We start from the raw sequence: 14,588 nt of genomic DNA on the forward strand, positions 1-14,588 counted from the left end.
AGTTAGGATATTTAGTAAAAAGTCAAAGGTGGAAAGGAGGGCCAAAAAAAAATAAAAGGTTGAAATAAGAAGAGGGGAAAAAAAGAAAAAGTGTAATAAGATAAAAACGAAAACCACAATAATAAGTAGAGACTCAGAGGGACTATCTATCTAGACTAGTAGCTGGGGTGTGATAAAAAATTTTTAAAATAATAAAACCTTCCGACAGTATGAGTACTAGTACTTAGTTACTACAAAGAACATGGTTCCTCCCTGTGGAGACCAGTATCATCCTGAACCAGGTATGAATGATTTGGGGAGCTCCAACCAGAATGGAAAGACGAGCATCTATGGGTTTGCGTAACAACGACGGCGTCAAATTCTAAAAATGTTTGTAACAAGGTCTTTAATTCATTCATTTTCCCATACTGGGAAAGACTGGGTCATTGAGTGCAAGATAGGAAATACCTCCAGGATAGAAGTGTGAGATACAGATTTATCGTTCGCAATCGCGTACTTATACTACCTACGTATTCCTAGTGAATTGAATCCCTCTAGTATTGTCAAACCAAATCCAACCTTCTTCTTGAGATCGTTGACCTCCCTTGATATCACACACATCGTAGTTTTCAAGTTAGGGCTCACCCTCCTTTTTGATTATTCCCTCTTTCACTTTCTCTTCTTTTCCATTTTTTCCAATATATGTTCTCTCTTTTATATATATATACAAAAGGAAAAGGAAAAAAATGAAAGAAATATGAAATAATATAAAGTATAATATTCTTGTACTGTGTATCCTTTGGGTTTTCTATCATCGAATTAATCAAGCCTCCGCTTCAGGTTCTTCTCCCGTTTTTGCTGTCTTGGTTGGTTCACTTGTAATCAATTTAGATTTCCGAGTCCCAACGGCCTTGGGCTGTCTGTCCAATTAGTGCCGGACCATGGCGATGGATCTGTCAACGGCGAACGAACTCCAAGCCTAGAAAGGAAAGTATCAGCCATAGGCAATGACACTAGTCAGACACTACTAGGATCCGGGGTCTTCCTAAAAGCCGTTCGCCTCGTCCAACTTTCTGCACCTCATTACTGCCTTGACCGACCTTATCAGGGCAGTCATTGTTTCATTGAACGGGTGTGTATGTCCACTGTTAGCTGTATCTTTCTATCTAATTGATCAAATAGCATCCATTATCTCCAATTTCCTTACACGTGGGTAGGCTTCGTTTTTAATTCCACACGTTGGTCAAAGTCATATTAAATCTTGGCTAATTGGCCATCTACTATGTGAGCGGCCTTATGAAACTTTTTACGATGTTAAGCTTCAAGAGAAGTAATGCATCTAGATGCCTTGAAATTATCCTCGTGTTGTCAAGTCCGGTCTCAACACGGCGTTAAACCGTCTCTCTCCCGTGGTTGCGATGGTGGATCATCCCGGGTGCTGTGGGTTTCCTTAAATGAATCCCTCCTACCCTTCCCCCCGCTTCAATTTCCTTCGTATGCTGCTGACCTTCACCATTTCTGAATCTTGTTGAGGTGAGCTGACATACACCTGGATCTATCCAGTGTTGACATGGTACTTGTCGTAGGTGAATTGCTGTCAACCACTCATGCTGGGTAAGGCTGTGGATGCGGATGCATGTTGCATATTGTTACCGCTTAATGTACATGGAGCAGGATCACATACGAAATCTTGACAGCATGTGGCCATAGGGAACTCCGTAGGGTCTCAATAGATATCTCCGATATACCTACCTAATCGAAGTTAATGTTAGCAAAAATGATACATGCGTCACTATTAAATACACTGTATTGTACGCCGCATGGCTTGAGGTCCGCCTCCTTGTCATACATTACTCAAGTTTCAGCGTGCCTTTGGACCAATTAAGTAGGATAAGACTGTCTCAAAATCGGTCTGTTCGTTTGAAGTGCAGTAACTTTTTGTTACCTTTCTTTCTCTTTTTTTTTTCCCCATCCCTCACCTCTCCCTCAACCCATATGGTATGAGCCTTGAGCATTTAGATGCAGCGTTATCTATGGTTCTAACTTTCTATTTCATTCGACTTACTACCTGGACGGGTTCACGCTTCTTTCCCGTGAGAAGCACAAGGAGGGCGAAGAATAAAGAAAAAGGGTCCTATTACTATCAGCTTTTCATTATCTCAAAGCCTGAATATCTCGCGATATCTAAGTCTCGATAGTTTCCTGTTAAATTGGGCCTGTTGATCTCTCGGCCTGGAACCGGAAAGTGGTAGTAGGCTATGGATCCAGACTCACTATGCGTCGTAGAGTCAAGCCTATCACGGCCAAAGACGAGTTCATCTCGTGCACTACACCTGTAGTCTACTCAATGGGATCCGCATGTAAACTACTTAGGCACTTCATACATGATACATGCGGATAGTATTGCTTGGGCCCATGGCTTTTGTACAATTATTGCTTGGCATTATCCCTCCTTAACATATAAGCGATGATCTCCATCCTTTGATTGACCTTCATACATTCCATGGAATTGATAGGAGCTGATCCCCTGTCAAAACTTTCGATACGATGCTAAATCCTTAAGTAATACAGAATGTAAGACGACTATAACCTTCAATAATAATAAGATCGTGAGTATAGTGTGCGGAGTACCTGGACCATAGGCTGACTTCGAACGACGGGGCCGCGGGAACAAGGGGTTTCCCGTCAGCAGCTGCAAGTCCTGCAAGATTGATTACCTAGGGACTAGTGGGGCCGAAACGGTGGCTTTTGAAGTACAAGTTTCGTTCCGACGAGGCGGTGGAGGGCCTTCAACTGAGAGAAAACGAAGGGGAAAAAAAATTCTCACTTTCTAAAGCCCAATCATATATCCCTGTGCCCTGGAATTGTGGAGTGAACAACGCCAGCTTATGTCCTTTGTTCCATTACTCAATGACATGGCAAACGTGCTGGCTTGTTGACGAGTGGAAATCGAATCTGCCAAGTTCTCCATCAATGTCCACTATTCATCCTTTTTATTATTATTATTGGAGGGGTTGGATCCTCTCCCCATTCTGCTCTTCTTCATTTACCTTCGATTCAAGATTCGCTTAATAAACTTTGGCTTGCAGTCCAGGTCAAATTTCCTCTCGGAATCAAACTGCATAGCTACAGGTAGTGACTAATGTAGCTAACCATGGAACCTAATCTTCCCTACCAATCTTACCTGGCACCCTGCAAAAGTTCGTCCGGTATCGAACATAGTTTGCGAGGACAAGTTCAGCCGCTAAACGTCTCCGGGTGACGCAAATCCATGCGGCACAGTATGTATGGCTACGGTGGGAAGAAAAAGTACGGAGTAGGCGGCGGTGACTTACCGCCAGATAGATCAAAACATCATACGATTGTTATTTTAGTTACTACTCCGTACTTGTGGAATCAGTACAAGTTACCAAGGCTAGAACGCCTCCCTCCACCTTTCCTCACCAAATTCCGTCGTTATACCTAATCGCTACCCTTGTGGGTTGCCCCAACCCTGTGAGAAACTGAGTTTTGAAATAATTACCTGTTCATTCTTGCCTTACGACACGACACGGACTTGTACCGGTCAGAGGGTGTGGGTATTCAACCGCAATGACCTGCCGCGAGTCTAGAACATGTGTTCTTGCCGTCCACTTTCCTCCCGCGCGCGGACTTGATCGGGTTTCAAGTGTTGAGCTGCTGGCTTAGCCTAAAGCCCAATTCGCAACAATACCATTATCAATAGGCAGTCATAGTCATATTACATTACTTTGTTTACATACAATATCATCAACCAAACAGGGGGCTGGACTTGAGAGCGCATGTCTGGTATGCAGTCGATGTGCCCCTCTGAAGTACTTGTAATAAGAGAGGATCGAGAAGTCACATGCACGGAATAAGCGACCTATGGGCTAGGCAAGTCCGTCCTACAATTTACTACGCTCTAATACCCCCGGGCCCTTCTTTTTAGCGCTGCGGTATCCATCTTTAGTGGGTTATGATCCCTCACCTATCCCCTCGTGTTCAAATCTTGATATATATATATATATATATATTATATACAGAGCAGGGTAGGATAAGGACTCTGTAAATGTATGATATTCATTCCGCCTCTCCCCCAAAGGAATTCCGCCTCTGGCACCAGCTGTCGTGATTCGGGAGGAAGTGTGAGGCAAGGCAAATGCAACCTCGCGACTGACAGGAAATTCCAACTACAAAAACAGAAAACTCTGTGCAAAGCCATTGGCGCATATCAAAACAAGACCTACCTAAATACAATCATACCATCACAACCTGCGCAACCGTAAGTGAGAAGCATAGCTACCTCTCATTTTTCGAAGAATAGATAAATGGATGCATCATCCTTTTTTTTTCTTTTCTTTTAAAAAAATTAGGCGTAGTAAATCCCTTCTCTGCATTGTGTTTAGCGACGGGTACTAGGTTATCGATTCGGAGTTTCAGTTTTGGGGGAGGATAGACAAACAAAAATATAATTGGCCTCATGATAGTGGATCAGGCAGGGATATTGCTGTTCTAGCTATTCCGGATACGCAATGATCGTCGAAGAAAAAATGTCCGACAACTTCAAGTTCAAGCCACCCCACAACCTAGTTCCCGTTTATTGTTGTTACTTTTTTTTTCTTTCTTTTTATTTACCCTTTTCTTTTCTTGGAAGGAGAAAGGCCGGAAAGCCATTTTCTTTTTTTGCCAATATCATGGCAACTTTTTCCATTTATTGCCACCTTTCCCTTTGATTATTATTATTTATTATGTGTTTAATTTTCTCTTATATAAAAATTTTCTCTTTGGGCCCCGAGCTTCACTTCCTAGGTACTGAGGACTACTACTCCCTGGGTATGTACCTACGTAGTGTAGTAGTACCTTTGTGCTCTGTCCCGTTTTCAATTACCGAACCATATCAATCATTCTCAAGAAGATAAACAATGACTCATCCTTTATATGAGGTTGTTGTCTTCTTTATGGTGATCGTCATTGTTGCTATAAACAGCACAGCGCTCTTTAGGTACCTCCGAAGCCCACCTCCACTTTCCCTCGTTGTTTCTCAACTTATCCAATCATCTCAATGAACTCCATCAAAAGCTAAGTGTAGAGAGTTCTCTTGATTCGTGGTCTGCGAAGTAGACGGGCCGGTGGAGTTGTAGTACGTATTAAACAGAGTCCAAGGCCGGAAGGGGATAATCAACAATGAGACAAGGGGATGCTTTCCTTGAAAATATGAAACGCTTTGGATCGTCGTTTCGTGGCAGAGCTGAGGCCTGAAAGATGTGCTTCTGTATGGAGTAGGAAACGGTTGGCATTCGCCGCTGCCCAACAAAGGGTGGATCTGCGTGTTAGCTAAGGTCTAGATTTGCTAAGAAGTGCGAGGCTTAGGGAAATTATGGGGAAGAGCAACGCCAGCTTTTCCCATATTTTGTATATTCTAAACGATATGGTTGGCCCAGAAGAGGTAGTAGGATGGAGCCCCGTGTGGATTTGGATGGGGTTCTAAGAAGAGGAACTCAGCTGTCACCTTCCAGATTTTGGGCTGAAGGTTCTGGTATGTATTATGGTCTTAATGGTCGTTTCCCCTCCTTCTTATTGTCCTTTTTTACCTATTTATTTTCAGCGACAGTCTGTTCTCATAGATAGTGCTTGTTGCTCGTCACTATTCCTCTAGTTCCTCCGCTGCTGCTTCGGCGATTACGTACTGTATATTTTCTGTACACTTGTGGATCGAGGCGATCGCCCTAACTATATCGACGCGATCTATTAAAGAACAAGCAATCTAGTGGTAACATACTTAACACTTTCAACGTAAGACATAAGGCACGGTGAGCTGGTTTAATCCTGGCAGAAAGGGCTATGTTTTGATCTCTTTTTCTTCATATCCTTTGTTGAAGGCGAAACAATGGGCCACGAGGAAGTAAAAGTAAATACTAGATAATAAATATTAAATTCTTACAAGGTCAGATGGCCTGCCGTTATTGGACTTGAAACAGGATACGGAGTAGTTTTAGTGTGTGTATGACCTGACCAGATTGAAAAGGAAGGAGAGCAAGCTCTTCTACAAGTGGATAGTGTAGGCAGAGAATTATGAACATGCCAAAAAAAAGGTCTCATTAGGAGGGACCTTATAACTGAAAAGATGAGAAGCATTCTAATCTCCTATTCAAATCCCCTTTTTCCTTTTCCTTTTCCTTTTCCTTCTTTTCTGTCTCACTATCACTCCGTCCAAAAGGGACGGGGTGCTTTCCGTCTCGTCAAGTTCTCGACTGGGCGAAATCAGACCATCGAACCCGGCGGGGAAGGGAAAATGAGATATGATTGAATTACAGTGATTAGTGTTTAATGAGGAGTCAAAGGCCCAAGAGTAGACTAGGGGATATGAGATCCACACCTGATGAGATCAAACACATGTTGTGGGGAAACACTTGATTGAATATTCCTATTGTAAATTATTATCCTTTTCCATTGTTATAGACTTACCGTCCGTATAGGTAGTTACGATTATCATCATCATCCTAGAATGGAACTGCCGTTTCTTGTCCAAGTCAGTATAAACCGCAGTAGTTCAACAAAAAAGGGTCTTGGCTAAGGAGCCAGATCCAGACAATCAAATATAAGAGGTTTCAGATAGATACCAGTAGACGTTATCCAGCTCGTTCCACTGCCTACCTTCTTTGACGTAAATTGGACTACTAAATTGGCATCAACTACTCCGTACACAACGCTGTGATCACCTGCAGATGTCAGCATGATTTGAATATGACCACTACAAGGCCGATACCCACTAGATACAGCAGCCAGTCATTGAAATCCGTAATTAGGGCTCCAACTGGTGGGGGTAAAGAACAGCCACGTACCCTTTGCCTCGCTGACACTATCAGCATTAAGCTAGTTAATAGTAGATCGCAACCTACCCTGTTGGACGTTGGACCTAGACCGCTCAGGAGTCGGCCGGTTATGATTTTGGGAACCCCACTAGATCGCTTGCAATGTCCAAAGCGGGAGATGATCGATAACACCGTGTTATCAATTTCTCAATAATGTTGTTTGGATTCTCCCCTCACTTTCGTTGTACTACTAGACTTGTTGCTTTTTGAACTATAGATAGAGTATACTATGGAAGTCCTAAAATCTTAGCCATTGAATGGGAAATATGAACTATGGTCCTATTAAAATTGAAAACAAAGGAACTTGTGATTACTATCACTACCTTACATTCAAGTGCTTGTCATCAAAGGGGCCTTGGGATATCATTCTAGGATTAAATATATTTCGTTCTGTCATACTCCACTTTCTGCACCTAGCTAAGAGTTGTGCAGCCCTCGGGAGAATGTACGTTCCTATTCGAATATGTTGGTACTGGATTTCTCGTGGATATGATAAGTAGCCTTTGGGAAGCATCCTTGCGAAAGTATCAGAAAGAAGAAAACGTTAGCAACCAACGCTATCAACCCTAATAGCAAATAGAACAGACATAATATATACAGGAATGACCGTGTTGACACCTGATTTGCTTTATCTCAGCAGTATAGTGACAGATTCTTGCCCTCTACTCTCCAAGATTGGTGCCACAAAGCCCTATAAATTGCTCTCAATTTGAACTTGGCAGGGAAAATATATTGATGGATGAGGGAACATCCATATAGGATCAAAGATAGACTCTTAAAGCTGACACAAGTTGTGATGCTGGAGAATAAGTAGGCATGTTTAACTAGACGACCAGCAAGAGATTTTCACAAGTTCATCCCACACGATTTAATCCACCATCTCACAATAAGTGTTAAGCTTAACACACATACCGCCACGTCAACGGCTTCTTGCTGGAAAGACCAACGGTCGCGTCCCATATTTGCGTATCCTTGTCAAACCTGAATGTCAAAAAGCCTTTCGTATTTGGTCGATTACACAATTTTCACGACTAATCAGCGCCCATAGACTGGCAGAAGAACTTATTCGGCATCCTGTTTGCAACTCCAGCAGGGACAAATTTGAAGAGGAAATGGACAATCCATTTCCAGGAGTTAAGGGACCATCCAATGCCACTTTAGCTTTCCTCGGACAATAAATTAGCGTCGCTAAAAGAATGTCGGCGAAAGGGAGGAAAGAGGCTCGCACTATGACGGTTTATGAAGAGAACTAACTAGGGGCTGACATTCAACATAAGATTGCATTTAGTTGTTGCTCTTGTTACTTTTGTTAGATTTCTCAGTGGTATGGTGGTAGTAGTAGGGTATTGGTGCTCCTCCGGGTAAATTCGATCAACCTTCAATTTAACACCTGTCGTATGACCACCGAGATTATCAGATCTCAACCAGGCCACATGGAATCCCAAATCCCGCCAGATAATACTCTATCTTCCACCGTACAGTTTGCTGAGCATTTGATCTCGCAGCTTTCGGAGTGTGCCACCAAACCTGAGAACAGCTGCAGCGCCGAAAGCCAGCTTCCATTATCTGTCACCTCAGCCCATGTATCGAAATTGAAGCCATTAATGATTACACTCCACTGTCTTTTCCCCAATGAGCTTTTACTTGCCTTGGATATTTTGGACCGAGGCTTAGTGAGATGCTTCAGGAAGGAAAATCCCAACGCTACTGAGCCATCGCCCACCCCAAATTGCAGGCCACCCTTACCCGAGGATATGTTCTTCGTCATTTCATTATCTACAGCCCCATTTATGACATCCACGTCGATGTCCTCCCGTCCACATGCAGACCAAAAGGGCTACGAAGCCCGACTACAAGCGTGGAATTGCACCTGTCCAACGTTTACACTTGCTGCATTCCGCGATTTAGGTGCAGACTTGGCTGAAGATGATCCATCCAGCGATGGTATCCCGCAGTCCTCATGTGCATCTGGCAGGCATTGTCCCCCATTCGGCGGGAGCTTGACTCGACGATCAGCAAAATGGTCGCCTCCCGTATGCAAGCATCTCCTTGCTTGTTTGTTAATGGTGCGCTGCCCCACACTCTTTGGAGCCCCCAATAATGACTGCAATCGAATTGTGATCAGTGCAGAGGAGTTGGCAGGCTGGTGCGCTGGTTGGGGGGGATGATGAGCTATATTTGCCATTTTATACTTGCATCTCAGCGATCCTCGTGATCTCCGAGGGTATAACAACTTGGTTTTCTAGCTTCCATCTCCAATGTGATCGGATATATACCATCCATCTTGCTTTGCGGGGTGTCGTGCAACCGGATGACAATCTTTGTCAGACCTTGGGCGAGCGAACAATGGAGCTATGTCATATCATATTTGACGGTCTTTAGTATGGAATCGACCTCATGCAAGAATGACCTGAATTGAATCTAGGTAGATAGTCTATAGCTATGCGATAAGCTCGTGTTCACTGGATGGTAGCTAGCCTGAATAAAGGTCTGATGGCCTAAGACGCACATATGGGCTAGCCAACTCCCCTTCATGGCTTTCCATGATGGGACTCGACGCCAAATAGGACACGGTCAAGATTGAGAGCCGATATAGAAGCCTAAGTTAGATATCAAGAGTCACTTTCGATGTAAATCTATCGCTGTATCTCCGACAGTAAGCTAGGCAGAAGACCAACATAGACTAGATAGAATTACTGTACTATACATTTCGATGGGTGACTGGATTGTCCTAAATCATATCACATTGACTCGATAGCCCTAGTAATTCATTGACCCTTCCTCTTGGATTTCTCCTTGGATCCATCCTGCTCCTCCTTCTGCTCGCTGTTCCCAGCTCCGTTCACTTTCTTTGCCTCCTTTTCACCCTTAGCGGCATTGGCTTCCTGTTCTCTCTTGAGTTCATTTTCTTCTTGCTGTTGTCTGTTTTGAATCTTGTTCTCAATCAAATCGTGGAAGGCGGTGATAGCGCGGATTAAACTACTCAAGTAGATAGCCATCAACTGATCGTTGGTCTTTATACTCATGGCTCGTGCTAACTCGCTGTTCTCCGACTGTTGCTCTGACCCACTAAGGCGTGGCGTCGCTGGTGGGGTCGACAGGTTGGGGAGGAGATTGAAGACATCTTGGAGGTTGCCTAATATGGCATGATTGACAGGTAGCTCGTGGTCGAGCACTTTCTGGAGATATTGTCCAATATCCCGCAGGCGTAAATGCAGGCCTTGCAAGGATTGCAGCTGCGACGTTATGCGCGTAGAGAGGGTACCGACAGCAACGTCCCTGATGTCTCGAAGAAGGTGTTCAACACCGATCTCCTCAGCTTCTTCTGCTTCGATTATGGATGGAGTATGAACAAAGGTCTTGGATGTTGTGGTGCCATCCTAGAATTTGAATTCATTTGATAAGCAAATGTTCCACAGAGGACACAAAAATGCCATTTCCCATGTAATGCGCAGTCACTCACATCTTTGATCTCATCCACTGCGAAGTAGGCATCCGTCGGCACGCCAACTTCCTTTGGTTGGACATCGACAATCACCAGTAAAGGATTAGGCGTGTATCGTTTGAACAGTTCATTGATTTCCAGGTCAGAGGCCCGTAATTTCGGGCCGGAGTGATACCACCCGATGAGCCTCTCACGAGCGTTAATCTTTTTGAACATGTCTCTCATCGACTCGACAAAATTATGGTCTAGGAACCACACGGACGGGTCCTTTTCATCCTCCTCAAAGGGAACTGGGGGCGAAAATGTCAGCAATACTTAAAAACGAGGTGGACAGGGATCAGATGGAAAGGATCAACGATCAGCAGCGAAACGCACCTGCAAAGCTGTTTGATACTCGAACAGTCTGGCCGGAATTCTCTCCCAGTAACACTCCAACCACGCGCTTACGAGTTCCTTTAGCCGAGCGGCCATAATGATCTGCGACCGAGAGAAGCACTAATGGCGCAACCGTGACGGTTCGCGTGACGAGGGAGAGTGTGTCCGCCGTGGTAGCAGGCATGGCGGAAACAGAAGGTACGGAACCAGATATCAACGAGACGTGATGTGAGATGAAGTCTGAGAGATACGTGATATGGTGAGAAAAGGGAAGCTAAGAAGAGAGGCCCCTAGTCGGGAAGATAGAATGGAGATGATTTGAGGGAGGTAAACGATGATGACGGAGGTACAGCTGCCGTTGGGCGTGTCACTGAAGCTCCGGTGCTCTGCTTCAGCCACAGTGATGAGGCTGTCTTATTAGCCACATTTGTGCCTTGTTGCCTAAGGCTCCTACGAACGCGTGTCTTCTTACTAACCGCTACGGCTTATAGGAAGGTAGAATGGCATCTGGTACCTATACACTAGTAAAATGATTCAATTCCACAAGGCTCACGTTACCAAATCACTGGAAATGGGAGAATTCCGGTCAGTAACCGCAACGTGCGGCACTTGGGGGCCGGATCTTTAAACCTCGGAGACACGGGTGCGATACTCCGCTCCGGTTGACCTCTTTTCACCCCCAACATACAGTCTCCGACCTTTCCATTTACCCGCCATTTGCGCTCCGTTCTACCTATAATCCCTACCCTCTCTCCCACCCCGACTCCACTCTAAGCTTCCTTGGAGAACACTACTTCTAATACTATCCCTTTCACTCTCCGCTTGAATCAATGCCAATGGCTCCTATAACGGAAGAGACCGTTTCCGGTCTTAAGGATATCATTGGAAAGCTCGAGTCCCGGGTTGAGGAATTGGAGAGCCGTCTCAGCAATGGAACTAAGCCTAAGTCTGTTGCAGAACAGATGCGCATGGTTCTGATGGGACCTCCCGGTGCAGGTATGAACTTCTATATCTTTTTTTTTTCTTTTTTTAATCCGACCCCATCCAATCCCGTGATATTTTCGGGTTCATATGCTTCGGGATTCTGACCAGTTTTCAAACTAGGCAAGGGCACTCAGGCACCTGCGCTTAAGGATAAGTACTGTGTATGCCACTTGGTAAGTGACTGACCGGCGGATCAATTGTTGGTATAAATTGAAAGGTGCAACGACTTATACTTGTTTAATCGGAGCAGGCCACCGGAGATATGTTGCGGTCCCAGGTTGCCAAGAAGACTGAGCTAGGCAAGGAGGCCAAGAAGATCATGGATCAGGGTGGTCTAGTTAGTGACGAGATCATGGTTAACATGATTAAGAGCGAGCTCGACAACAACACTGAGTGCAAGAACGGGTTCGTATCTTCACTACTCGAAATCTCGCGTCTACAACTACTGAATATCATCTGCTCAGCTTCATTTTAGACGGCTTCCCTCGCACCGTTGCTCAGGCCGAGCGCTTGGATGACATGCTTACTACTCGCCAACAGAAGCTCCAGCATGCCGTTGAGCTGCAGATCGATGATGCCTTGTTGGTCGCAAGAATCACTGGACGTCTGGTCCACCCGGCTTCTGGGCGCTCTTACCATAAGGTTTTCAACCCTCCCAAGGAGGAGATGAAGGATGATATTACCGGCGAACCTCTCATCCAGCGGTCCGATGATAATGCCGAGACCCTCAAGAAGCGCCTCGGAACTTACCATGCCCAGACCGCTCCTGTCGTGGATTATTATAAGAAGACTGGTATCTGGCGGGGAATTGATGCCAGTCAGGAACCCGGTCAAGTGTGGAAGAGTTTACTCGGCGTTTTCCACCAGAACAAATAAACGTAATTCTTCTTTTTCTCCTTCACCGTGGGACAAGCATCCTTGTGACCCTTGCATCTCTCCCGGTTCGGCCGACACAACACGATAGGTATAAACTTTTGACGAAGGGTCTGCCGCCTTAGTTGGTCTGCAGCAGAGCTCCCTTTTTGATATGTGAACGTATTTGTCTTTCGGATATCCATACCTAGATGGCTCTCGGTGGGGATTTGACTTATGTATAGTAACTAATCTCGAGACCTAAAATATAAGTTGCTTTAGAGACGGTTCCCACCTTAACAGCGCTGCCCTGCGTTGGTTATATACATAAATATACCTATCTGATCAAGGCGTGTATGTTCTGTTCCTATCCACACGATGCAATCCACCACTTACAACGATATAGGGTAGACAGTAGATTCAATGTTTTCAGGATAAGTCAATCCACCCTGACGCCTAACTTCATCCATGACCTCCATTATAACAATACTCTCCTCCCATGGCAGACCATCACTCTCAAGCTTACCATCCCGCAAGCAACGTGCGACCTCGTCCGCTTCCCAGTACATCCCCTTTCCGTCACCAGGGAATTGACACTCCACCTCCTTGGCTTCACTCTCGCCTTTTAGAACAACCCGGTAGCGTTCTGGCCGGAACGCAGGACCGAATACCTGGATCTCACCTTTGGTGCCCTGGATGCGCACTGAGGGTTGGACAGGTTTCTCGTCGACATTGGTCGACACCCTGAGATGCGTCATGGCCACAGCCTGTGATTCACCTGGGTGAGGTAGGTTGGTCGGTGAGCTGGTGGGGAAGGTGAGGAGGATGGAGGTTGCTTCGTCAGCACCAGTGAGGTGGTAAAGGGACATGTGCGAGGAGATCTGCGAGGGAGGCTTGCGCAATTCGCGGGGAAGTGTGTGATACAAGGTCTGGAAGACCCAGGTTAAGGAATAAATACCCACTGTAGGTTCGTATTAGCCTCAGAACGTGTCCTACCATGCGGAAAGTGGTAAGAAAAAGATATCAAGCCTAAGGGAAAGGGCAGAGAACAGAGGCGTGTGACAAGGGCAGGGGCAACTTACAGTCAAGCAACGCACCGCCGGCTAGATCCATGTTGACCATCCGATGCTTGCTACCCCATTTTTCCTCCACATCATCTCCAAAGCTATTGTCGGCCAGCACGCGCAGTACCTCGCCGATAGTGCCATCCTGGATTAACCCACGAACCTGCACGCTGAGCGGGAAGTACCGAGTCCAGACGGCCTCCATTAGAAAGAGATTTTTCTCCTTGGCCGTCTCACAGAGAAGTTTTGCTTGCGCTGCATTAACGGTGAAAGCCTTCTCACAGAGAACATGCTTCCCCGCCTCGAAGGCTAACATAACATTTTGGAAGTGGTGTGAGTGAGGAGTTGCGACGTATACTACGTCTATATTGGGGTCGGCCACAAGGTCCTTGTAAGAACCATATGTAGCACAGGGAGCTGGAATGCCTGTATCAGAGATAAACTGTTCTGCACGGGACTTGGAAGACGATGAGGCAACTGCGACGATGGTATGGGAGACATCGGAGACACCCCGGGCATTAGGATCTTTTAAGAGGTCCTCTACGAAGACTGTACATTCTCGTTAGCTGGGATATACACCGTGACGCTAAGAACTTACCACTTGCTATCCAGCCGGTGGCTACAGAAGAGTATTATTAGCTTATCATCGATCATTGTTCTTTGTCAGTTTTCTCTTACCCATAATGCCCCACCGGACGTTATGCGGAGCCATGCTGCCGGTCCAAGGATAGATGGATATAGATTTATAGTACCGAGAAAGGAAAGATGTGGGCGAAAAGTGATACTAGATGGCAGAAGAGAGTATTTGTATTTGTATTTTGGGTGGTGGGGGGTTCGGTTGAGTTTGTAACGCAATGCAACTGTAGTACCGCGAAGAGGGTCTACTTAGAGTGGAGTACTAATTTATTGAAGAAACAAGTGGGGTACAAGTATGAATTTATTTTAAATTTATCATAAAAGAAATTCCCGCGTTTTCCCCCGCAGCTGCCCCTCCTCCGTCGGATGGGAGGGAAAAGA

At 45.4% G+C, this 14,588-nt stretch overlaps 3 protein-coding genes across 3 annotated transcripts; 1 reads left to right on the top strand and 2 right to left on the bottom strand.

The window, feature by feature from the left end:
* Positions 1 to 9,619: 9,619 nt before the first annotated feature.
* Positions 9,620 to 10,855, bottom strand: rpn8 (proteasome regulatory particle lid subunit RPN8; the record flags this gene model as incomplete). Its single annotated transcript, XM_032048118.1, has 3 exons — positions 9,620 to 10,231; positions 10,315 to 10,586; positions 10,672 to 10,855. The coding sequence occupies 3 exons, from the start codon at positions 10,853 to 10,855 to the stop codon at positions 9,620 to 9,622; spliced, it is 1,068 nt and encodes a 355-aa protein (XP_031895545.1).
* Positions 10,856 to 11,419: 564 nt separating this feature from the next.
* Positions 11,420 to 12,827, top strand: adk1 (adenylate kinase ADK1). Its single transcript, XM_032039246.1, has 4 exons — positions 11,420 to 11,667; positions 11,776 to 11,828; positions 11,906 to 12,060; positions 12,120 to 12,827. Exons 1-4 carry the CDS (start codon positions 11,502 to 11,504, stop codon positions 12,529 to 12,531), a joined length of 786 nt encoding a protein of 261 aa, XP_031895546.1. The 5' UTR covers positions 11,420 to 11,501; the 3' UTR covers positions 12,532 to 12,827.
* Position 12,828: 1 nt separating this feature from the next.
* On the bottom strand, positions 12,829 to 14,519 carry BDW43DRAFT_209589 (Gfo/Idh/MocA family protein). The gene is made up of 4 exons (XM_032039247.1): positions 14,250 to 14,519; positions 14,170 to 14,190; positions 13,590 to 14,120; positions 12,829 to 13,468 (listed from the first exon to the last, which is right to left on the bottom strand). Exons 1-4 carry the CDS (start codon positions 14,281 to 14,283, stop codon positions 12,900 to 12,902), a joined length of 1,155 nt encoding a protein of 384 aa, XP_031895547.1. The 5' UTR covers positions 14,284 to 14,519; the 3' UTR covers positions 12,829 to 12,899.
* Between the last annotated feature and the right edge of the window lie 69 nt (positions 14,520 to 14,588).

This window comes from Aspergillus alliaceus (genome assembly GCF_009176365.1).
Source record: "Aspergillus alliaceus strain CBS 536.65 unplaced genomic scaffold BDW43scaffold_61, whole genome shotgun sequence".
Lineage (NCBI taxonomy): Eukaryota > Fungi > Ascomycota > Eurotiomycetes > Eurotiales > Aspergillaceae > Aspergillus > Aspergillus alliaceus.

Bases quoted from the DNA above. Each gene is read 5' to 3' on its own strand.
- BDW43DRAFT_209589 (XM_032039247.1), bottom strand. From the start codon at position 14,283: ATGGCTCCGCATAACGTCCGGTGGGGCATTATGG. The intron at 14,121-14,169 runs GTAAGTTCTTAG...GAGAATGTACAG, and splicing joins CACCGGCTGGATAGCAAGTG to TCTTCGTAGAGGACCTCTTA. The intron at 13,469-13,589 runs GTAAGTTGCCCC...ACGAACCTACAG, and splicing joins CGGCGGTGCGTTGCTTGACT to TGGGTATTTATTCCTTAACC.
- adk1 (XM_032039246.1), top strand. From the start codon at position 11,502: ATGCCAATGGCTCCTATAACGGAAGAGACCGTTTCCGGTCTTAAGGAT. The intron at 11,829-11,905 runs GTAAGTGACTGA...TAATCGGAGCAG, and splicing joins AGTACTGTGTATGCCACTTG to GCCACCGGAGATATGTTGCG. The intron at 12,061-12,119 runs GTTCGTATCTTC...TCATCTGCTCAG, and splicing joins AACACTGAGTGCAAGAACGG to CTTCATTTTAGACGGCTTCC.